Below are 25,606 nucleotides of genomic sequence, written 5' to 3' on the forward strand. Positions count from 1 at the left end.
TGTATTTATAGTTCTGCTTTAAAAAAAGAGAGAAGTCGCTGTAGTGTTTTTCTATATAATCAGTCAGCCAAACATGAAAAGGCAAAGGTAATGAATGAGGGCAATGCCAGCATGTTGCTGCCCCCTAGTGGGAAGCCATAGATTGCCAGAGTCATCTTGGAAATAATGGAAACTGTTGGAAATGAGCATAGAAAAAGGCAAGGTGGAAAGACAAAACAGACTTCCTCAAAATAGACAAAAAAGACAAATTTTGAGATACTGAAAAGAGTGGACTCATTTATTTTGTAACTTTAAAAGGTCAGGGGGCGCTGTGAAAAGACAGTCATGAAAATCCAATCATTATCATGCCAGCATTGAGCTAAGCACTTGTGAAAAAGTTCATTGATATAATGTACTAACTCAATAAAGTAGGTTCTATTATTTTCCCCATGTGTGATATAGTGATACTGAGATTACACAGTTTAAATAACTGGCCTGGCTGGCTCCAGGGTGTAAATTTTTAACTGTTTCATAGTACTTCTATGTTCTTTTTAAATAATAATTGTAATCTTTGTAACTAATAATAATATTTTCAACATGAGTTCTTCTTTCATTGAATCTCTGGGAATAAATAATTTCTTTATATAAAAAAGAAGACATAATATGCTTCTAATATTTTGAAAGCTGTATAATATTAAGTATCTTTACCACTACATAGAAACACTGAAAATTTTGATTTTCAAATACCATTAATGGGTTGCATTTGTTTTCAGTACATTGAAAATACTGCATTACTTAAAAGCAGATTTGATTCAAGATGCTCTAATTTCAGGGGAGATGTATTCATTATATGTGGGAAAGTATAAAGTGATATTTTGTCTTTTCTAAGTAATATACCATGAATACATCTTCTTCATTATAAAGTGGTCTCTAGGAAATAGGGACCAAACACTTTATTCTAAATTCCTATTTTAATGACTGTTTGTTAATGGTTTAATGGTTACAGAGAAGCTTCTAGAACATTTATTTTTATACCCACATTTTCACCACAACATCATACAGGAATTTCTAGCTGACTCTCTCCTCTTCCTCAAAACCCAAAATGAAATCACATAAGTGGAAGAAATAGGTCTCTTTACTTTTACAAAATAGAAGCCTTGTTTCTGTCTTTACTTATACATTTCACAGTTGTCTGAACCCAAACCACACAGGCTGAAAGAGAAATATAAAGATTTAGCTTGGAAAAACATTTGCTCTGTAAAGTAGTTGTTATTGCCCTAGCTCAGTGGTCAGCAAACTCATTAGTCAACAGAGCCAAATATCAACAGTACAACGATTGAAATTTCTTTTGAGAGCCGAAAACCAACTTCTGCGCATGGGACACGAAGTTTCAATCGCACTGTACGTGCGCGCCCGCATGTGATATTTTGTGGAAGAGCCACACTCAAGGGGCCAAAGAGCCGCATGTGGCTCACGAGCCACGGTTTGCCGACCACTGCCCTAGCTGGTTTGGCTCAATGGATAGAGTGTCAGCCTGCGGATTCTGGCCAAGGGCACATGCCTGGGTTGCGGGCTTGATCCCCAGTATGGGGCATGCAGGAGGCAGCCGATCAATGATTCTCTTTCATCATTGATGTTTCTATCGCTCCCTCTCCCTTCCTCTCTAAAATCAATAAAATATATTTTAAAAAAATAAAGTAGTTGTTACTAAATACTTTTGGATCAACAAACTGGTAACTTTCAAATGGTTTTGAATGATATTTCTGCTAATGTAAAATTGGCAAAGTTTAGTCTGTTTCAATAAATGCATTGGGAGCCCAGGAAAATATTATCTAGGAGAATTTTATTAACTAATAAAGCTCTGAATGATTTCAGCTCTTCTGGTTAATCTCTCTCTCAATAGTCTTTTATTTCATGCACGCTCATGATATTATATTAGTTTGGCCAAAAATTGCTTTTATAAATTAATTTTACATTTTGTTTTTAATATTACATAGTTTTATATATGTTTGCTTGTTACTTTCAAAATAAGTATTTAATAATTATTTGTATAAGTGGAATAGAGGATATGACTTCTTTTCACATCTATGAAGTGTATTTTAATGTTCACTAATTTTAGAAGAAACACAGTAGTTGAAAAACAACCTTTTTTTTCCAACCTGAAATTCTCCCCAAATATTCTCAATATCTGATATGTTGAGATAATATAAGTTTTGTGGCTATGTCCTAATGTAAACGAAGCTGAGTCTTAGAATTACTCAGATAGAAGGGTGTCAAATCAGACTTGCTGAATTCAGATTTGGCTTTAGAAACAAGACTAGAGTCAGGATATCTGTAACTATTTCCTAGTATTATCATAGATTATGAAGGGCATAGAGACTTGAGTAGTGATGAAACCCTAAATAATAAAGGACTACTCTGTGCAGCAAAATTCAGCTTTTCAGGTTTGCTTGTATCATAGGCAATCACATGACCCCATTAGGGATTCTTGGGGCCAAGGGACAGTTGCACAACTGTATCAGCATAGAATAATGTGTGGCCATCTTGATACAATTTTATAAGGAGATTTTATTTAAATTCAGAACTTGATCTAAACTGATTGTGTGTGTGTGTTTGAGTGAGATTTGGTTGCAGGTGCTATCTATTTAAATGGAGCCTTTATTCTGAACAATATTGATCTTGATTTCTTTGAGAATATAAATTTTCTGTATATAAGGATACAGTTTATATTATTCTATGCTCATTACACTTAAAACTCAGTTTACTTTTGCTTTATGTTTTAGAGTGCTTATAGAATGTCCTGTGTTTATGTTTTATATTGTTACATTGAAATTTAATATTATTTTATATTATATCTAGATAGTACATTTATAAAGGCTTGTGTTTTCAAGTAGACTTCAAACACCTGTAGATAGCCATTGCTTACATGCATTTTTTTCTCTGCAAAGGGCATAGAGCCCTGGCAAGCTGAATTGAGCCAAGTAGAATAAAATTGAATTGCAATTTATAATTCAAGTGGATTTTTAAACTAGAACTATATGCTCCTGTCCTGTACTGCACAGAATCTATATAATAAAAGCCTAAGCAACCGTTATGGTGGAATGACCGGTCGCTGTGATGCGCACTGACCACCAGGGGCAGACGCTCAATGCAGGAGCTGCCCCCTGGTGATCAGTACGCTCCCACAGGGGGAGCGGCCGCTCAGCCAGAAGCCAGGCTCATGGCTGGCAAGCGCAGCGGTAGTGGCAGGAGCCTCTCCCGCCTCCATGGCAGTGTTAAGGAGCAGAAGGCCGAGCGCTAAGGAGTGAGCAGGCTGGAGATAAGGAACAAGGGATCCCAGATTGCAGGGGGGGGGGGGATCGGGCCTAAGCCGGCAGGTGGATATCCCCCGAGGAATCACAGACTGCAAGAGGGTGCAGGCCAGGCTGAGGCACCCCCCTCTCCCACAGTGCATGAATTTTGTGCATTGGGCCTCTAGTTGTATTAATAAAATCAAAATGTGAGAGGCAAAATTATGGCAGACTGTCCCTGTAATAGAAGATATTTGATTTCACTGATAGTGGCATCTCTACCACTTGCCCTGATTTACTGAGGAGAGCACTGTTTATGCTTTATATCATTATCCTAATGATGCAGAGGGCTTTCAAAGAAATACTGATGGGGACCAATTTCTTTCTCTTTCATATTCCCTTTCCTGCCAGATTGCGAACACACACGCACACACACACACACTTACTTTAATTATTCCATCTTAAGTGTCATTGAGAAAGGAGCTAAGAAAAACAATAAAAAAATGAAAATTGATTAATGTGATTAGCACCATCACTGTTTGGGTGAGAAATCATTTTGATAAATGTATTGAAAGACTGAGTAGAATTACTTTCTTATTAATAAATGTACTAACATTATTCTCAAATTTATAAAATTAACATTAATTTCCTCTGACTCTTGCTAGAAAACTTGTACATTCAGGATGAGCCATGTGAAAGACCTCTCTGTTTTCCTGTCTCTCCACAAGCTGTGGCTTGCATATTCTTTATGATTTTATTAGCAAGGGGATCATTAGGAGAATGATTACCATATTTTACACAAGGAATTAGGTTTCTGGGTATTTCAAGGCTCAGTTCGGAGGAAATTATTTAGTTTCATCAGTTTTTAATTATAGTTGTGATATTGTGAGGGCCTTTGGAACTGTTAATGTTGAATCTGAACTCTGATTTGACAATTTTTATTTGCATTATTCTTGATAAGTAACACAGGAATGTGTTTAGATGAAATGTCCTTATTTTATCACTTAGGTTGGTCTGAAGGAAGAACCAAGGTTAATATCCTCAGAGATTTTTGAAAGCTTTTATTTTAAACTTTTAGTATCAGTAGATGTTCATATAGTATCAACTCTCATAAATTTCCTGTTTTCCAAATTGGATTATAATAAGTGGAAGTGTTGTACTGTAAATGGATATATTTGAAATTATGCATTATTTATAAGTTAACAATGCAATTATGACCTATTCTCTAATGATACAGTCATCAAACATTTTATTTAAAATATATATATATATATTTTTAGGGAATCCCAGGATTTCCTGGAAACCAAGGATTAATGGGACAAAAGGTGAGTATTGATGAAAATTGAAAGATTTGGGCCTGGATCAGCTTATTAAAAGGGCAATGTGTCTTCACCAAGAATACTTTTTTACTATGTTCATGGCAAGTCAATTTTTCAAATAAGATATAATTTCAGAAGCTATTATTTTACAAATTAGTTTTTATTGTTATTTTATCCAGGTAATATTAACTTGCATTTACATACTTGCTTTCTATTTTACTAGGTTACTTTTCTATCTTGTGCTCTTAGTAGTAATTTTACTACTTCCTAGACTATACCTTTAGAAGTTCTTTTAGTACAGATATCTTGATAATAAACTTCCAGTTTTTATTTAACTAAAAATATCTTTATTTCACTCTTGTATTTGAGACATAATTTTGTAGAGCATCAATTCAAGATTGATGATTATTTTCTCTTAACACATTGAGAAATTTCTTCTATTGTCTCCTAGCTTCTGTTGTTACTATGAAAAATCTGTTTTGATTCTAATGACCATTGATTTGTGTCTGTCCCTTTCTTTGGGATTCTTTTAAGTTATTCTCTTGTTTTTAGTGTTGTTGAAACTCACTGTGGTGTATCTAGATAAAGATTTCTCTTTATCCACCCTGGTGGGAATTCAATTTGCTTCCCGGCTCTGTGGAATCATTTCTATTAACTCTATAAAACATCAACCTTTACCTCCATATTACTACTATTTCATTCTCTCTGTTGCATCTTTTTGGAATTCTTGTGAGATATATTTATCCCTTCTAATTTTGTCCTCTGTATCCCTAAATAGTTTTTTATTTTCATATTCTTTATTCTGTCTTACATTCTGGTTAAATTTCTTGGATATATTTTCCAGTGTACTTATTTTTCCTTTACTGTGTCTAATCTATTTAAGTCAATTTTTTTTTCTTGTTTTTGTTTTTTTTTTAATCCTCACCTGAAGATATCTTTTCCATTGATTTGTAGAGAGTGGAAGGGAGGTAGAGTTGGGATGGTGGGATGGGGGAAGAGAGATCAATGTGAGAGAGATACATGGATTGGTTGCCTCCTGCACCGGCCCCAACTGGTGCCCACATATGTGCCCTTGACCAGGATTTGGATCCAAGACCCTTAGGTGTGCAGGCCAACACTCCAACTACTGAGCCACACTGGCCAGGGCAAGTTCTAATTTTTAATAACGTCTTTTTATTCGTAATAAATTTTCTTATTCTGTTTTCAGTCCTACCTACTAGTCCTCCTGGTTTCATTTTTTAATTTGTAAATATTTCATATACAGTTTTAAATTCTGCTTCTGTAGTTTGTGGATATTCCTGTTGAGTCTCAGTCTGTGGCTTGCTGCCTCTTTCTTTCTTGTTGATTGTGAGCTCATTGCTTATCTTAGTTGGTAGGAGTCCTGTCAGCTTAATTGGAGATGGAGGGCTGCCTCCTATTGGTAGCATGGACACCATTTCAACCCCCTTTGAAAGTTCTGACTCTATAGATGGCTGGTCCAGCAGTCAGTTTCGTGAGCTCAGCATGTACTCTCAGACAACCCCAATCTGACTCCTGCACAGCTCCAAATCCTCATAATCATAGCCTCAACCCAGAGTATATTTTATTAAAACGAGGGATGTTTGAAGACCTCCCCTACTTCTGATAAGACTGGCATTTTCTCACAGAGGATGTTCTTTCTGTTTTTTGTTTTTGTTTGTTTTTGTTCTGGATTCAGAGAATCCCTTGGAGCACCCAGTGAGCCACAATCCCAGAAGTTTGAATCTGAATGCTGTTATTCTGTATTCAGTTTTTTTTATTAGTTTGTTTTTACTATCATAGATCTTAAACCCTGATAAGTAAAAATATTTTTTTCTTTATTATTTCCCCCTGTTGTCTCATCTTTTTGTGAACTGCTTGGTCTTCTTTGAAAGACTGGCAAGTGTCATACCTGATTTACTAATGAAAATATTTGACTTTGTAAGTCCACAGACCCCAGGCCCACGTCTTTAAGGTGTTCAATTCCTGAGTTTTCAGCCTTGCCTTGCTCCTTTCTTATAGTATAGGAAGGGAAAACAGACCACACTGGGCTGATTGGTATTGAATTTTCATTCTGTAGTGCTTGGGTTGGAAATTTCTGGAAATGAGTTGATAATTTCCAATTTTAAATTTGATCTGTATTTGATTTTTAGGGAGAAATTGGGCCTCCAGGACCATTAGGAAAAAAAGGAGCTCCAGGGATACCTGTATGTTAATGTCATTATTATCAAGTGTTTGTAATATTGTTACTATGTACCAGGAGTTTGTATTCTGGAGTTCACAAAACTGGATGGGGTCCAGCAATAAGATACTTGGGGTTCACCAATTCCATGCATTTGTATGAAAGAGATAATGTTTATGTCCATTTTTTAAGAAAAGTCTAGATTTCTTCAGGTTCTCAAAAATTTGACCACCCAAATAAAGATCAGAAACCTTACTATAGACCAGAAAATAAATTTCTAATATTTCATATACTGTGCTAGTATATTTTACATTTTATAATTGCAATCACATCCTAAATTGATAGCAAAGCATAGTATTGATGACATGGTATTTTTAATATGGTCATGTTGAGGTTATATTTTCTGATGATATTAATTGAATTTTTATTTTGCTCATCACATTTCCTTTGCCATATTTAAGAGAAAGCAGATATTTTTAGTATACATGGTGGTATTTAAAGTACAACAAAAACTAAATCGGGTCCTTTTGCTAGACTGGTTATCATTGTCTTATTATGAATTATATGGTTAGTTAAATATATGGCCATTTTGTAACTTGAAGAGAGATTATTATATTCAAAGAATTTATTAGATTGTAACTCTTTCAAAATATTGTTCAGAAAATAGAAATTGTAAGTAATGCTGACCAAGGTAACATCTATGCAGAAACCTAATTCTTCGCCCTCATGATAAAAGGAAGAATGAGTATAGAAAAAAATAAACTTTTCCTTACATCTGTCTTTTACCGGCCTTTCAGTAACTTGTGCTATTGTAGATTATTTGAGCAAAAATTTACAAGGGCTCTGCTAGCATTCATTCTATCTTGTATAGGTTGCTTATTTACTTTATCAGCCTTTATTTGGATGTATGTAAGGAAATTTTCCAAATAAGTGGATCAATTGTTATGAGAATGTGTGGCTTGGAAATGAATTTAAATTTTTAAAATGTTTTTCTCTATATTTTTCTTGAATTCCCACTTAAAAATGTAGGGTTTGATGGGAAGCGATGGCTCACCAGGTCAGCCTGGAACTCCAGGATCTAAGGTAAATATAGGACAGTTAATAAGATTGAGAACTTTGTGTCAAATGGCCATTTATGTACTTCAGTAAAAGTTTTAACTGCATTGATTTTATTTTGAATGTGGTTTTAGTTCTAGGAACAATCACTTGTAGGAATAAAATATTAGGCAAAAACTATGCAGATGCAGTCTGTTACTATAGAACAGACTAAAGTAAAGCAGGTCTGGTTTAAGCTGGGAAGGTTCTAGACTCCCTCACTATTCAGCTCCCTCCTCCTTTATTGGCATCTCAGAGGGCACTGAGGAACACGTAGAGTTTTATGAAGTTTAGTGCCAAACGCACTGACCTAAAGCATTAATGGTCACCAGTTTTCCAGTCCTCTCTGTGGTATTTTTATTTAGTGGAATGTATATGGAATTTTTATTCGTGAAATGTGAAATGCCTTGTAGTGAGTTTTATTAGATATTTCTTCCTTAAGGACTATGGGTAAGATAGTATATTATCTTTACTTTTGGAATTTAAAAAAGTAAGGCAAGCTTGATGAATATATTTAGGATGTCAGGTTAGGTATTCTCATGGTAGAAATGAAATTCTTGTAATACCACGCTATGACCATTTGCTAGTGTATAGAATCCTGTGCTGAGAAAATTATTTTTTGTTGTTACTTTTTTTTTTTTTTTTTTTTTAGAGGATGGAACTAAATATATCCTGGCTAGACTCAGGAAGCTATTCTCAACTATTTAATGAGCATATTCTAGGAAAATCTTTCAAAAGGAAGTTATATAATTGTTGTTTTGGAGGTATTCAACATTTAACTAGACTTTCCCTCCCCCCCCCCCCCCGCCCCAGGGGAATAGAACCTGGCATACTAAATGAGTAGATGACCTAATGTACTTTGAGTTTCTGAAGCATTAAAAAAGAGAGGATAAAATATCATGGGAACCTAGTGATTAGGGAAAAGTAGCTGCCCTTTCACCAGTGTGGACCCATGTGAATTCTTGGCGTATCGTGGGTCCAAGCAGCAATAGGTGTGCAGAGTTGCTGTAAAACTGAGTGACTTGGCTTGCCATACCTTCTCAAGGTCATTTTTTAAAGAAGATGTGGAGTAGTTGTATCCTCTTTAAGTATCTGAGAAACAATGACTCTCCTATCTGGATTCTCTAAATTTTGAGAATACAATCTAAGATTTCATCAGATTTTTATTTTTTATTGTTGATACTACTACAGATGTCTCCCATTCATCAGCTTTTTAAAATTAGACACTTCACATTACTGGCTCCTGTTTAGCTGGAGGTCAATTAAATCTTCTGGCTTTTTCCTAAAAGGTATTTGTGGCATTTGTTGATTTGGCTGGAAAGGAAAGTGGTTGTTTCCAGTATAACAAAGTTTGTTATTTTTACATGAACTACTGTAAAGTTTAATTTCCCTCATCTTGCACTTGAGCAATAATTTTGTTAAAAATAGATGCAGGATGTTAAAATTATATATATTAATGCAATCTTTTCAATTAAACATTTTAAGTTATTTTCATGCAGTATATTAATTAGCTCAAGTTTTGAAACCCTTTTCTGCAAAGGGCCAGATAGTACTTTAGTCTTTGAGAACCACATAGTCTTTGCTGCAACTACTCAACTCTTCTATTTTATTGCAGAAACACCCACGGGCAAACACAAACCATGTGGGATATGCTTGTGTTCCCCTAAAACTTCATTTACAAAAACATGCTTTGGTGCTCGCTTCGGCAGCACATACACTAAAATTGGAACGATACAGAGAAGATTAGTGTGGCCCCTGCCCAAGGATGACACGCAAATTCGTGAAGCGTTCCATATTAAAAAACAAACAAACAAACATAATCAGAAAAACACAAAAAAGAACATGCTTTGGGCTAGGTTTAACCCACGGGTCATAGTTTACTGACCTCTCTATTAGCTTATTTCTGCCAGTTTTGTCAAGTATATGTATGTGGACTATGCCTTCAGTATCATTGGCTTGAGTGGGACAAAAAGCTATCTTAGAAGGGCAGGAGTGAGGCTGAAACCCTGTGGGAGATCTCCAGAACACTTCTAATTTAGATTATAATACCTCTTTTTTAAATAGCTGTTTAACCATTAGAAGTCTACTTTACCACACTACATTCTAGTTTTCAAAGACATTACTTGACTGATATTAGGACATATTAACATAATCAAGCCATGTAACTTTTGGCAAGGCTTCTGACATCCTTGATTTCCAGCTTAATCACTTGCAACATTAGAAATGTTAAGGAGCTATTGTTCTATGGCTCAACACTGCTGTTATGTGCTACATGCTTTAATTAAATCCATATATCAGGTTCACATGTTTCTCAACATGAGCACTTTTCCAAAGCTGAAAATGAAACTGGTTCCCTTATGAGTGAACCCAACTTGGCTATGGATGATCATCACCTGCTCCTTTCAGGTGTCACACGGACCTGTTTAGTTAGGGCTTTTGCCAGATGCTGACTGGGTTGTGATTTCAGGTATTATTGTGTATTTGCAAACCAGAACAACCGTTGACAATTTCTCATTAGCCAGCAGGCCTTTTCTCTCTTTTATATCCAATCATCTTGTCCCGTCTTACATTCTTTGCTGTCAATTCAGTCTTGCTCACCAAGTTTCTGTTAGAAAGGACTGTGCTGGAATCTTGAAAAAGAGCACAAACTAAACATTTTCTGATCTGTATTTCTTCAAAAAAGCCACTGTACGTTGGAAGCTAGGTTTCTTTCCTTCAGGTGCATCCTGAAGATGAGCCATAGTGAGAAAGTAAAACAGCAAAGTAAAGATCTTCAACCCAGAGGATGCTATGAAAATATGTAGCTTCAGTCTCTGCGGTGTGGAGACCTAAATATTTTAATCTCTCCCCTTATACTTGGACCTGCTGGTATAAAAAACATACTTTTAGAGAGCTTTTATAAATGTGAGAACTCTCTTGCGTAAAAGAGTTTTTCTTCATAAGTAGGCTCAATGTATAGAGTCCATGTTTTAAACAATTGGAAAGCTGAAAATACAGAAATTATTTTATTTTGTTCATTCTCACTCTGGTGGGTAGTGATATTGCTCCATTGATTTTTAGAAAGAGTGGAAGAGAGGAGGAGAGAGAGAGAGAGAGATCGATGTGAGAGAGACACATCGATTGGTGGCCTCCTACATGAGCCCCTACCAGGGCCAGGCATTGAGATTGCAACCAAAATATGTGTCCTTGACCAGAATTGAATCCTGGACCCTGAAGTCTGCAGGCTGATGCTCTATCCACTGAGCAAAACTGGCTAGGGCTAAAAATTATTTTAAATATACTTCTATAAAATTATTTTAAATATACGTCTATATCAGATAAATTTTAAATATACGTCTATATCAGATAAATTATGCCTCATTTTTTTTTTAATTCAAATGTTTTGATGCATTGACAGGGAAGTAAAGGTGAACCTGGACTTCAAGGGATGCCTGGGGTTTCTGGGCTCAAGGTAACTGTGATTTGATGCACTTGGAAATATTTTCAAAGAATTATAAGTTGCCCTCTTTATTTGATAATATTAACATTTGTATCTCTTAAGTTATATGAAATTAGGATTTCCTTTGTCACAAAATTAAGGTACATGAAATAACCAACATGGACCAATTCACTTCTGTTTTTTGGACACTTTCTCATAGTTTGGGTAATAAATGCATGAAATGTGCTTTGACTTGATTTTTCTGGAAATGGTAAAAGTCATGTGCTAATATGAACGTTCTTTCTGGTCTAGAGAATATCACTCTCTCACATGGGTGGGAACAAGAGTGGGTGGCTCCCATAAGTTGTGCTGTTCCTTTGTTTGCTGATGGATGGGACTTTATTTTCAGAGTGGGGACGAAAGGCCACTGTTACCAGTTTTCCTCAAACCATGCTTATGTTTATTTCATGAGATTTTCAGTTCCCTTCAGCTTTTAAAAATCTAGCGTAATATTGAGCAGCTCAGGAGCAGGCCCAATGAGCAAAGAGAATAAAACTTAGTTTCTACAGAAGAGTTTTAGGATAGAGTTTTGGACTGATGGTTAAACACAAAACAAAACACAAAAAACCATGAAGCATTCAGGATCGTGTCCTATTTCTTACAGTTTTAACCCAAAGATTGTTGATACATCTTCACTCTATGCTTTCTGAGAACCTCCTTATTTAAAATTTTTAAGATACTGGGTCCAGTTTCATTATGTGAGGCCTCAGGGACCAGAGTAGAAGCAGCAGCAGCAGCAGCACAGACACACCAGCAGGTGCTGGGATTCTGCCTCCGGGTCATGCTGGCAGGCAGGGTCCTCACTGTACTGCCTCTGGATGCTGGAGCAGATGCAACAGAGCTTCGTGGATGCAAAGGATTGGATCATCGCAGTCATCTACAATGACACTTGCTGGAGCAGGGCCAACAGATCCAGGCTCCCACAGGAGTGACAGCAGAGGCAGCAGCTGCTGCCACCACCTGAGCCTCCCCCACTGGGGGTCGTGCCCCAGCACCAGTCTCTGAGCCTCTCGCTTGGAAGGAGCCTGCTGTGTGTTCCCTCTCCAGACTCCCCAGCACTCCAAACCCCTAAACACGTGCAATAAAGTGATTCTCAGCACTCAAAAAAAGAAAATAACCCCTATGAGATGATGAAGAGTAGACAATTTGAGTTAAGATAACTCAGGGATATTCTTTATTCTGAAACAGCTCAAGAATTTGCTTCTAAGAAATAATATTCCATATGTATAAAGAAACACTACAAATGTGCACACAATTTAACTACAAAGATGTTCACCTCAATATTGTTTATAAAAATAAAATTTTGAAAAGTTTAACACTATGGGAGTTTTAGTCAATAAAATATATGTATGTGTGTTTGTGAAAGGTAGAGAGAAAATAGATAACAAAAATGGTGGGTAATGAGATTTTCAATACTTTTTATTACTTCTGTTTACTTACCAGTTTTGAAACAATAAGGTAAATTTTTTTAAAATATATTTTATTGACTTTTTACAGAGAGGAAGGGAGAGGAAGAGAGAGTTAGAAACATCAATAAGCGAGAAACATCAATCAGCTGCCTCCTGCACACCCACTACTGGGAATGTGCCCGCAACTAAGGTACATGCCCTTGACTGGAATCGAACCTGGGACTCTTGAGTCTGCAGGTCGATGCTCTATCCACTGAGCCAAACTGGTTAGGGCAATAAGGTAAATTTTTTAAAGTAGCAATATGAGAAAAAGTTTCAAGGAGGAAGAAAAAGTGGTTAGTAAATGGAAAATAAGATACCTATGTTTATTATTTTCACTATTTTATTATTTACTTTTTAATGTTATGAAATATAATAAAAGTACCAAAATATTCATAAAATTTTATGGTATGCTATCAGAAATTATTAACTATAGAAAAATATATAAGAGGTTTTATTGGAAGTCCAGTAAACTTGTTATTCTTTATTATTCCTATAGTAATAACTCTAAATGTCAACCAATGTTTTTAGCAGCAATTTAAAATTTGAGGTATATGTAGAAATAGAAACAGCGGTATTTTTCATAAGCACTAGGTCTGTGATCTTCCTGTAATTTCTGTGTTACTTAGGGAGAGCCAGGAGCAGTGGGCCCCCCGGGAGAACCAGGATACCTGGGTTTACCTGGAATCCAAGGGGAAAAGGTAAGCATTGTTTAGGAGATATAATTCACTTTTCATGAGCTGCTAACATGTAAGTTTTCCTTGGGTGAAAATTGGATAGTAGGACTGATTATACTTTTAGTGATAAGCTGACCTGTATAATGTGTTTAAGCTCATGCTAATAGCTGTGATGTCTTTCATGTCCCTATGTGGGTATTATCTTCTAGATGAGGACCTGGGAAGAGGCTTTCAGATCAGAAAATATGAACATACAATTAAATACTATTCTGTAAATTTAGACTGTTTTGCAGTCAATCCAGGTGAGTCAAGAATGTTTCAGGAAAAGTACTCAACGTCAGGCACGCTTACCAAAATATGAATTGCTCTTACTGAAACTGGGGCAAAAGTCTGAAAGGATAAAAATTACAATCAGTTGTTTGACCATAAAGTTACTATCTATTAACAATTCTACTACAGAGAATGAATTCTATTAAATTCATTTAGGGAGTTTAAAATACAAGTTGTATATGCTTATATAAAGTTCTCTCTCTCCTTCTTTCAAGGAACCCTGAGCTGTATCATTTGTTTAAAGGTTTTAAGCAAAAAGTGACTGCCCATTTGTCAAAAAAGTCTATGCCACTATAAATATATGCATTTCAGGTTAAAAGTCGATATACTGGCTTTTATTCTGGAAAGGATACAAGCTCTTAGATCTTCCTCTTCATATCTTTTGCTGTTTCGGTTTTTCTGCCATTTTGTTTTTCTATCCCTCATGTATCATCTACTTGGCCCCTAAATTATTATGCCCAGTATGATCCTTGACCTTTTGGTTCTGATGAGCAGTAGGCAGCACTTGCTGACATAGGAATGACCTTCATCGCAGCAGTTAAGTGTTAGATCCTTAGTGAATATTAAGTAAATCTACTGTGAATACATAGTTAGATTTAGAGCATTTCCTTGTTCAGAAATTTGCCATATAAAAGAAAATCTGCATTCTGCTTGCTGTAAACACAAAAACTGTATTTTGTTTGCTGATAACATGGTGCAGTAAAAAGAAATTTGGAAACTGTCCAAGTTCAACTTTGGGAGAGCGGTCACCTTTCCTGATCTGTGGGTTCAATTATCAATATGAACAAGGACCTTGAATAGTTGGTCTCTAATGTCTCTTCTAACTGAGAAATTCTAGGAAGCTTATTATTATGGAATTTAATCCCCCCAAACTTCATTTTGAAGCATATGTTTTTTAAAATATCATTTCGACATAATGTTTTATTTCATTGTTACCTCTAACATTGTGACTACTATGAACTTAATGGAAGATTTTTCAGTTTGATTTCTTAAAATAACATTTGCCAAAATAAGTCCTCTTTTCCTTGTTTAACTTCAGCTTATGATCAATATAGAAAAGTTTTCTTCTTCTGGTAAAATAGAAATAGTTGTAAATTTTCTTTTGACTGTAAAAGCACAAGAAAATGTTCATTTAGAACATCATTTTGACAGAATGTGATTTTATTCTCTTCCCAAATGTTGTGTTGGAGTCAGCTTCTGTATATAAGGCATTTGTGGAACTTGTATGAGATCATATATTTTTCTTTGCTTGAGACATAATATGCTACTATGATACATATAAAATTGCCTTTTTGCAGGGGGACAAAGGAAATCAAGGTGAAAAAGGCATTCAGGTATATTGTTGGCTTTTTTTTTTCTGCTTGGCTATAAAATAAGTTCTTTATTCTTTTAATGCTTCTGTTGCTTCTCCAGTTCCTCTGTCTTTTATCGTCAGTATCTAATTGTTAAATTCCAGCTTTCTCCTTTTGTTACTAAACTGTTCAGACCATGTCAAATCTAAGGTTAAGATCCCTAAACACCAATCAGAAAGAATGTATGCACCCCTATGTTCATAGCAGCACTACTTACAATAAATAAGATCTGGAAACAGCCCAAGTACCATCAGTAGATGAGTGTATATAAAATTCGTGGTACATTTACACAATGGAATACTACATTGCTATAAAAAAGAAGGAATTCTTGCCCTTGGAGACAGTATGGATAGACCTGGAGAATATTATGCTAAGCAAAATAAGCAAGTCAGAGAAAGATAAGTATCACATGATCTCACTCATGTGGAATCTAATGAACAAAATAAACTGATGAAAAAAAATAGGACCAGAGGCATGGATACAAGGAACAGACTGACAGATCCAAGACGGGTGGGGCTAGGGGGACTGGAAGATTAATCAAAGAACATATATACATAGCCCTTGGTCACAGGCAATAATGTGGTGAAGGATTGCGGGAAGTGCTGGGTGGAGGAGGGAAAATGGGAAAATGGGGAGCATCTGTAATAGTGTCACCAATAAAATAAAATAAAAAGATTTTTCACCACTTCATTGTAAAAAACTTAAAACCAAGTGATTCAACAAAATAAAGATATATATTTTATTACACACTTTAATATATATTTACTTATGTTTATAGTGTATATGTTTCAAAATGATTTGAAATGGCTTATGGCACAAGTAAATTTGATAAGAAATTATTACTATCTAATGTAATACTAATCAATGGAAGGAAACATACTAATCAATAGAAGGAAAATTAAACAGAAAATTATACTATGCCGAGGAATCTAGAGTGGTTAAGAAGGTCATTTCATTTTGGGTGTCTTAGCAACAAAAACAAAGAGGAGAACCATGCTACTACTAGGGAAGACAAGGACAGTTTCACTTCAATTCAAGTAGCTATTCAAAGGGTTTTTTCACTAACTGAACACTGACCCATAAATAGGATGCCACTACCAGGATCAATGGTATGCTTATCTGGAATAAATTATATCTGTTGGTCTTTCAACCTTTTAAGTTTTGGAAATGGAAGACTTTTCCAAATGAAGCATCCATCTATATAAAAACTCCTGTTTGAAATTTTCACCCTGCTATTTGGCTTCTGTAAATGCTTGCTTGCTTAAATAATAAGGAAAATAAGACTACTCCCACTTCAGAGAGGCCATTAAACCTTCCCTGGATCAAATTATCAGTGCTGGCACCAGGCCAGGCCTTTGGTTGAGGCCTCAAGGCCCCAGCACATAGGGGTTCTTTAAGAACTTGCAAAGGGGGCCGGAAACACCCCATATTTGGGAGACAAAGAAGGTAAAAACATATAAATAGGGAAAATTTCTCCATGTTGGGGCCCAGAATTTGAGACATTTTCCTCAGGACCCGCACGTAATAAATGTAACTCCATCTCTCTAAGTGTTGCTTGGTTCTTCTCCAGTTTTCTGTAACACAACCACGAATTATAAATCTAATGTCCAGACAGTACTTTTATAATGTTTTTAAGATTATAAAACTCAGTTATCATGGCTTAGTTTTATGTAGAATAAGCTTAATGTGTAAAGAAAAATTCTTTGCATAATTTCACAGATAGAATTTTGAGAGTTCTAGAATTTTTGGAGGCATAAAAGGAAATTTCAAATAGATAATAATAGAGTCAAAATCTGCTAAGGTAACAGTCTAACAGTTGTTGTTTTTTGTGTTTTTTTTTTTTCCAGAAAAAGCATTTTTTTGTGTTTTGATTTTTACTGAAGATACTCAAGTATTATTGTATTATTGTGATTCTTCTAAGTTAATTTTGAAATTAGGAGTGAGGTAAATTTTAAGTAACTGTGAGCTCTAGACTCATATATTCCAATTTTCTTCTTGGTATTGCTTTTGGAATACCAAGGTCTCATGTACCTCAACATGTTTAAATCAGGACTTGTCCTCTTTCCCCATAAACTATCTCCTACCCATAGATTCTATGTCATAGTAACTGGTACCACCACACAGTTACCCAAGAAATAAAGTCTTAAAGTCATCTTAAAACTCAATCTCTTTCTTCACATGCAATTTTATATCTAAATGTCTTGAACTTGGCTGTTCTCTGTTCCCTGCCCCTCCCTCCCCCACCCTCATCCTAATCATTTCTTATCAGTGGTCCTGGATTACTGTAATATTTTCCTAACTGGTCTATTTGAGTCTAGTCTACTTCCTCCCTGCCCCCACCCCCACCCCCCTTTACCAGCATGCAATAACTGAATTACCTATCTGCTTAGGAATCCATCAATGGTGTTCCACACAGTTCAAGATAAGGTCTGTCTCATAAAATTCCTCCTGGTTTGACTGAAATTTTCTTCAGTCTTCTCTCTTGCCACTTGGCCCACTATTATCTATTCTTGCCCACTACTTTAGCCAAAGAAATTACTTGCCTTTGTTCTGTAGTTGACTCCCTCAAACACCCTCTTATCTTTTCTCATTGGCTACCTCTTAGTCATCCCAAAAGGTTTCAGTCAAAGTTGAGTCATCTTCCTTGCTCTCTCTGTCAATGTACCTTTCTATGTTTCAGTTAGTATCCAGCCAGATGTTTAATTGTACATTGTACACTTATCAGTTTTTTCGGTATTCTGTTTTTTAAAATTTTCATCCTTGATTTAATTGATTATCTTTCCTACCACTCAGTAAGCAATTTGAAGGCAGCAATGCTGTCTTTGTTTTCGTGTCTCCAAGGTCCTACAAATGGGTGCTTCTCAATGAATATTGGGAATTCACCTATGTAAGAAAATGAACAAATCACTATGTAAGAGTGATTTAAAATTTTAGTCACTAGATTTTTAATTGATTATATTATCAAGGCATATATTTTTCTAGAAACTGCTAATTACTTGTTCCACATACGAATGAAGTAGTGCTTCCAGGTCTAGTACAATGTCTTATAAATGGTGGATATCCAAAAATATTTATTGAGTGGACAAGTGTGTTTATATCTTTATCAATTTGCTCCCTTCTTGTGTGTCCTGATTTAATTTTATTCATTCAAAATATATTTGCAGTATACTTTTAATTTTTAAAAATTCCTTTAAAGAGTTCTTCTGGCCCTAACTGGTTTGGCTCGGTGGATAGAGCATCGGCCTGCGGACTGAGGGGTCCCAGGTTTGATTCCGGTCAGGGGCATGTGCCTTGTTGCGGGCACATCCCCGGTGGGGAATGTACAGGAGGCAGCTGATCGATGTTTCTCTCTCGTCGATGTTTCTGGCTCTCTATCCCTCTCCCTTCCTCTCTGTAAAGAATCAATAAAATATATTTTTTTAAAAAAAGAGTTCTTCTGTCTCAAATGAGTATAATCAACACTGAACATAATTATGTCATTGAAATTAATAAAATGTCCACAGCCATTGGATTTTTAAATTACTTTCATGCTGTTAATGTGGACTCGGAAAAACATTCTCAGCTATCTAAAATTATTTACCTGTTCTCCCAAAGTTTATTTCTTGTCTCTATCCATTTTAACTATATTAGGTTAATTTCTCTCTCACTTTTTTTTGAGAAACTACCCTATATCTAACATCATTTACATAGTTGCATTACTGCTTTTGTGCCATTTATTCTAGACTATAGAGTAACACATGGTTTGTTTTTATATGTGATTGTATCATAAGTGTGCAAGCTAATTAATAACATTTGTTAAATTTTAAAGGGCCAAAAGGGAGAAAATGGAAGACCAGGGATTCCAGGGCAACAGGTATATTTTTTTTTCTTTGATGGAAAATGAAATAAGGAATAATATAATTGGGCAGTGCTGAGTGAGGATTACTTTCATTAAAAATAGGGGGGAAGGGTCAATGTACTATGAATTCTAATCATACAAGGATGAAAATGCTAGGTGGCGGTAGTATATTGGTTTGCTTTTAATTGTTTTATGTTCACTTTCTTATCTCATTTCTGTTTGGCTCTGAAACTTTCTTTTCAATGCTTTTTTTATGGCCACTTAATACATGACTGAAGGTAGACAATGCCACCCATTTTAGGAGTATTTATTGGTCAAAGGCAGCTGTACAACGACAGTATCTCCATACCTACTGTTTAATCTTGATTTTCTTCTTGCAATATAAACAGTTGCGGCCATATGTAGTGGAGGAATGTACTTGTTTTCCTCTAGTTTGTTCAGAAATATAAATTACTACACCGGAGACTTATTAAAATCTTATTTTGAGGGACGGTGTTATGAAACAGATACATAGTAAGATTGTTTTGCTTCTTCCCTGACTAAATTCTCCTCATTAATTAGTGTTTTAATGAGATTACCACCTGGCACATAAGTTCAGTTGGAGCCAAATCGAACCAAAAAGAGCACAAAAGTGATTAATACTTACATAGCACATTTCCTGCTGCATCGCCTATACTTAAGCTCAGTTCCAACTTGGTCCACAATTAAAGGGCAAGCTGTACAGCCAAAACCGGTTTGGCTCAGTGGATAGAGCGTCGGCCTGCAGACTGAAGGGTCTCGAGTTCGATTCCGGTCAAGGGCATGTACGTGGGTTGCAGTCACATCCCCAGTGGGAGGTGTGCAGGAGGCAGCTGATCGATGTTTCTCTCATCGATGTTTCTAGCTCTCTATCCCTCTCCCTTCCTCTCTGTAAAATATCAATAAAATATATTTTAAAAAAAATAAAAAAAAATAAAGGGCAAGCTGTACATAGGAGCCCTCCCATTGTTACGGAATAAGGAATTTATGGAATTGGTGCGGAAGAGACAGTTGGACACTCTGAGGTTTCAGGAAAAGGCTTTATTTAAAGCAGCACTGCTGGTTCAGGGAACTCTTAAGATCTGGAATTAAGGAAGGGGCAGTGACTTCAGGAATGTGCATTAGGGACATTGATTAATTTAGGTACAGAGTCCAGCTGCTAGTCTCCTATATTTTTTCACAAATGGAGTTAATTATCGGCTAGCAAGAGAGTGTAGTAGAAAGCAGGTTACTGGAACAAATTCAGACTGCCAGCCCCAAAAATGTCTTATGCTCCCCATCACCATAGGGTGGTCACTTTTGCGTGTGGGAAGGAGAAAGATTCAGTAATTACACCAGTTCTGGAGACACGTGGATAAAACTGTATAGTGCTGTTTCTAAGGACAGGGGTCTCTGTGTCCCTCACTTGGAGAAATCTGAAAGTCCACGGGGAAAGTGTTTAAAAGCATATGGGACCCAAAGTTGTCTGTAATATGGGCTGGAAGGTGAGTGCAAAATATTAAGAAGAGTTGAGAATTTAGAAGCTAACAATAAGCACCAAGGTATCTAAGAGGAGAAATAGATTGAGTTTTCCATGGAACCACAATGTTAATGAAAAATGTCTCTTAATTTTTGTGATCCTCCACTTGATTCAAATTCACTTGATGACACTACCAAACCTGTCCCTGTTTCCCTCCCTGGCCACATACCAACCCCCTCAGTTTCACTAAGTTAATCACACACTATTGAAACAGGATTTTGGGGGGTGAAAAAGACAGGTTTTAGGAAATTTGAGAAATTTTGGAAATTAAGGGGACCATGGAGGAAGCACAGGGCTGCAGAGCAGCAGAAGGTATATTTCCATAGAATGGGGAAGCTGAAAAGCTACAACAGGTATATTTCCATAGAATGAGGGAGCTGGGAACAGCAAAAGGTCTATATTTACAAAATAAAGGGAAGGAAGCCCTTCATCCAGAAGGAGAGGAAGAAAGCCCCAAGGGAATAGGAAAACAATAAGAAAGAAGGGGGGGGAGAACCTCACATGTCCCAGGTTTAGACCTTTGAGCCTAGGAGTTACTATAGTAACCAGTCTAAGGGAATAGTGACCAATCAGAGTGTATATCAAGGCACCAGGATCTGCAGCCTTTATAAGCCCTAGGGAGAAATAACTCAGTGGGACCTTTCCCCCTCCCCACATGGGAGTCTGTTCTGTGGGACTGGTCTTCCTCCCTATGTGGGAGTCTGTACTTGTTCTTTAATAAATTTCCACCTTTGCTATACCATCTTCTGTCCGTGGATTCATTCTTCGACTCTGGAGGACAAAGAATCCGGGTTCCAGTCCAAAAATTCCGTTTCACTATCTATAAACAGTCTTCCCAGAGGAGAAGGGGTCTTCATCCATTCAACCTCCCTAGCCCAGGCCTTTCACCGGAAGTTGTTACCACAATAACTCTCTAAGCAGAAGGATACTTTCTTCGGAGTTTGAGCTCACACATAGCTAGCTCACTGGTTTGCTTTCCTCTCACTTCTCAAGGAAAATAGCAAGTCTGCTCCCTAAGGTAGGATTTGGATTCCCTAGGCAGCTTCTGCCCTTCACTGAAAGCTGCATTTCCCAGCCCCAGGAACTGAGCTGATGTGGAGGACCCTGGGGCCAGAACACTTGTTGCTTTTCAGCAGCTGGATACTCTGCCCAAACTCTTTCAAGTCAACCAAGTCCTAGTTACCTGTCATCCTACTAAGTGCTGTGCATGTGTAATTTCTTGGCCTTCCTGTTATGAATGGAATTGAAGTGAATGTTTCTCTCATGAAATCATCTTAGTGATTCTCGGATGATAGCTGTTTTCTGTTTCAGCTCTAATTCAGCTTTGTCCTGAGAACTTATTATTTTATCTTTCCTCTTACACTGAATCCAGTTGTAGGAGTATGTCTGGTAGGGAATACTGCTACAGTTCTTCAGAATCCTCAATATTTAATGAATGGACTTACAGAGAGAGTTTACTCACTAAGATTTTTATATTTTTAAATTACTCTTTAATTTGAGAATCTACCTTTCTCTATGCCATACATTGATTTTACCTAATTTTTATTTCCTTTTGCCTAATTATCCATATTTAGGAAACTGAGAAATCAAAATAAATCCTCAAATTCAAAATTCATTGTGTGGAATGTTCTACACAACATTTTATATTGAATTGAAGAGCATCAATTTTTAATTTTAAAGTTGAATAATAAAATCCTACCTGTGTCTGTGAAAACCATATCCTTGTTTTGAACTGATGTTGGTGATTTTAGAGCCTTGAGTGTATGATGAATTTCAAAAATGGAAAATTTTAATGCCTTCCCTGATAGTTCTTATTATCTATATAATATCATTAGAATGAATATGTGAAAAAGATGAGTGGAAAATAATTCAATATAACCATTACATGTATCCATATCCAGTGATTTACTAGCAGCCAGTGGCTTAGGCATAGGACAAATAGGCATTTTCTTCCCTATTAATCACTTTTACTGGTATCTTTGCTTTAATTTGTCTTTTGATCAGTAAAGTATAACTTAAAGAGTATATACAGGAAAATGTAATACTCTATAAATTGCAAAATAAAAGAATAAATATACCTTATCTTTATTTGAATTTTCATTTTCATTAAAATAGTAATATATTTTAAGTTCAGCATAGAATTTATTATTGTTATTTTAAATTTAAGTACAATTCAGATAGAATCCTATTCTAACCTTATATTTGGCCTGCAGCATATAAAATATTCATATCTAACAATGAAACAGTTATGTAAATGAACATTTTTATATATTCAGTTAGCATATTGCCTAGTCATTAGTCTCCTTTAAAAAGGCAAAGGAGATCTCTTATATGTGTAAATCTGTCACTAATTGTATCAATATTTTTCAAATTAAAAATTAAATTTGATTAACTGTGTGGTAAATGGTGCTGGTACTCTAGCTTACACATTTATTACAGTTTTTTCCCCTGTTAATTTTTAAAGGGAATTCAAGGTCATCATGGTGCAAAAGGAGAGGTATGTTTCTTCACCTGTTGTGCTCCCTCTACAGTCCTTATTGCTTGGATTTTCACTACTACTAGAGGCCCAGTGCACGAAATTCATGTACGGGGGCGTGTGTGTCCCTCAGCCCAGCCTGCACCCTCTCTAATCTGGGACCCCTTGAGGGATGTCCGACTGCCCGTTTAGGCCCGATCCCGGTAGGACAGTTGGACATCCCTCTCACAATCCAGGACTGCTGGCTTCCAATTGCTCGCCTGCCTGCCTTCCTGATTGCCCCTAACCACTTCTGCCTGCCAGCCTGATCAACCCCTAACCACTCCTGTGCCAGCCTGATTGATGCCTAACTGCTCCCCTGCTAGCCTGTTTGCCCCTAACTGCTTTCCCCTGCAGGCCTGGTCACCCCTAACTGCCCTCCCCTGCAGGCCTGGTCATCCCTAACTGCCCTCCCCTGCAGGCCTGGTCCCCCTCAACTGCTCTCCCCTGCAGGCCTGGGTCCCTCCCAACTGCCCTCCCCTGCTGGCCATCTTGTGGTGTCCATCTTGTGTCTACATGGGGGCAGGATCTTTGACCACATGGGGGCAGCCATCTTGTGTGTTGGAGTGATGGTCAATCTGCATATTACTCTTTTATTAGATAGGATAGAGGTCTGGTGCATGGGTGGAGGCCAGCTGGTTTGCCCTGAAGGGTGTCCCGGATCAGGGTGGCGGTTCCCTTGGGGCATGGGGCGGCCTGGGCGAGGGGCCTGTGGTAGTTTGCAGGCTGGCCATGCCCCCCGGCGACCCAAGCAGAGGCCCTGGTATCCAGGATTTATCTTCTACAATTGAAACTTTGTAGCCTGGAGCAGAGCCAAGCTTCCTGCTCACTCAGTGGTGGCAGCCATTTTTGTTGGGATTTATTTATCTTCTATAATTGAAACTTTGTAGCCTGGAGTGGAGGCCTGGGCTGGCCAGGGTGTGTGGAAAACTTGGCTTCCTCCATCACTGGGGAAACCCAAGCCTCCCTCTGCTCTCTCCGTGGCTGCAGCCATCTTGGTTGGGTTAATTTGCATACTCGCTCCTGAGTGGCTGGTGGGCGTGGCTTGTGGGTGTATCGGAGTGATGGCTAATTTGCATATTACTCTTTTATTATATAGGATATAAATCTAATAATTGATATCACAAACAGAAAATGTCTTTTATGTTCTTCAATGGTTCCTAAATAGTGACTTTCAGGATCTGTAGATTCATTCAGTTAGGTATGAAATGTTATGTATTTGACAATATTACTGGTTCTTCTTTTAGACTGCTAAATTTTTTCTGCATATTTTTCAATGAATAATATTTTGTGTTTTTGTATTTGTCTGTCTTACTAGAATTTAAACTCCTTGAGAATAGGACTGTGTCACATTCATTGTATCTCTGGCACTATTTATTGCCTACATAATATACTGAAGAAATAGTAGATGGGGGGATGGATGGATAAATGGCCATTAAATGTGATATAAAATGTCCCTCCTGATCATTAACTGTGTCTTACTATATAAAATATATATGTTTTATATTTATATCCATATCCTTGAGTATTTTCAAGATGCAATTATACCTCCTGAAATACTTAAATAGAACTCTTGAGGATTTCTTTTGCTTTTAGAAAGGTGAAAAGGGAGTACCTGGTGTCAGAGGTGCCACTGGACCAAAAGGAGAATCTGGGATGGATGGCCTGATGGGGCCTGTGGGTCCCCAGGGACAACCTGGAGAAACAGGCCCTCAGGGACCTCCAGGATTGGATGGGAAGCCTGTATGTATTCTACTTTCTTTCATAGTTTTCATTGCTTTTTACTTGGTATATACATGTTATAACCCCTAATAATTTGATGCAGGGGAGAGAATATTCAGAACAGTTTATTCGACAAATTTGCACTGATGTATTAAGAGGTAAGTCTCAAACAGTGTTTTTAATAACTGTTTTCAAATTACAAAAGTAAAAGCAATTCTTTGTAGAAATTATAAAATATATAAGTAGGATAAAGAAGAAATAACATTTATAAACCCTTGTCTGTTTTTATTCTAGATGAGTATTTTTATAATAAAGATGAAATACTATATATACTATTTTGTAATATTTTTAATAAGCAAATTTTTATTATTTCACCATTAATAAAATTTTTGACATGTTTAATTTATAAATATGGATGTCTATAATTTATCAAATTTTTCTTCAGGACACTTTCACTCTTTCACCCCAATTTTAAGCAAATTATACAATTGCACAGAGCAATGAGTAATTACATACATTTCTAGAAGTGAAATTATTGGGCAAGAGCTATCTGTAAAGTTTTAAAAAATTATTAGAGATATTGCTAATTACCATTCATATTTAAGCATACGGGGGTGGGGTTCTTTGTTTTTAAGCCCAGCTACCCATCTTACTTCAGAGTGGAAGAATTCAAAATTGTGATCGTTGCCAGTCCCAACATGGTTCCCCTGGTGTCCCTGGGCCACCTGGTCCTGTAGGCCCAGAAGGTCCCCGAGGATTTCCTGGTTTGCCAGGAAGAGATGGTGTTCCTGGACTAATGGGCGCTCCTGGACGCCCAGGTGCCAGAGGATTAAAAGGTACTTATGTG

At 36.7% G+C, this 25,606-nt stretch overlaps 1 protein-coding gene across 1 annotated transcript in view; it reads left to right on the plus strand.

Moving 5' to 3' along the window:
* Positions 1-25,606, plus strand: part of COL21A1 (collagen type XXI alpha 1 chain) — a 181,204-nt gene that overhangs the window by 153,367 nt on the left and 2,231 nt on the right. Inside the window, exons 18-28 of the mRNA XM_080664705.1 lie at positions 4,550-4,594; positions 6,739-6,792; positions 7,797-7,850; positions 11,260-11,313; positions 13,418-13,489; positions 15,094-15,129; positions 18,956-19,000; positions 22,987-23,019; positions 24,634-24,780; positions 24,863-24,917; positions 25,395-25,595. Coding sequence (XP_080520831.1) covers positions 4,550-4,594; positions 6,739-6,792; positions 7,797-7,850; positions 11,260-11,313; positions 13,418-13,489; positions 15,094-15,129; positions 18,956-19,000; positions 22,987-23,019; positions 24,634-24,780; positions 24,863-24,917; positions 25,395-25,595 — 796 coding nt within the window. The remainder of the gene's footprint in view (positions 1-4,549; positions 4,595-6,738; positions 6,793-7,796; positions 7,851-11,259; positions 11,314-13,417; positions 13,490-15,093; positions 15,130-18,955; positions 19,001-22,986; positions 23,020-24,633; positions 24,781-24,862; positions 24,918-25,394; positions 25,596-25,606) is intronic.

Source organism: Plecotus auritus (genome assembly GCF_963455305.1).
Source record: "Plecotus auritus genome assembly, chromosome: 4".
NCBI classification, from domain to species: Eukaryota; Metazoa; Chordata; class Mammalia; order Chiroptera; family Vespertilionidae; genus Plecotus; species Plecotus auritus.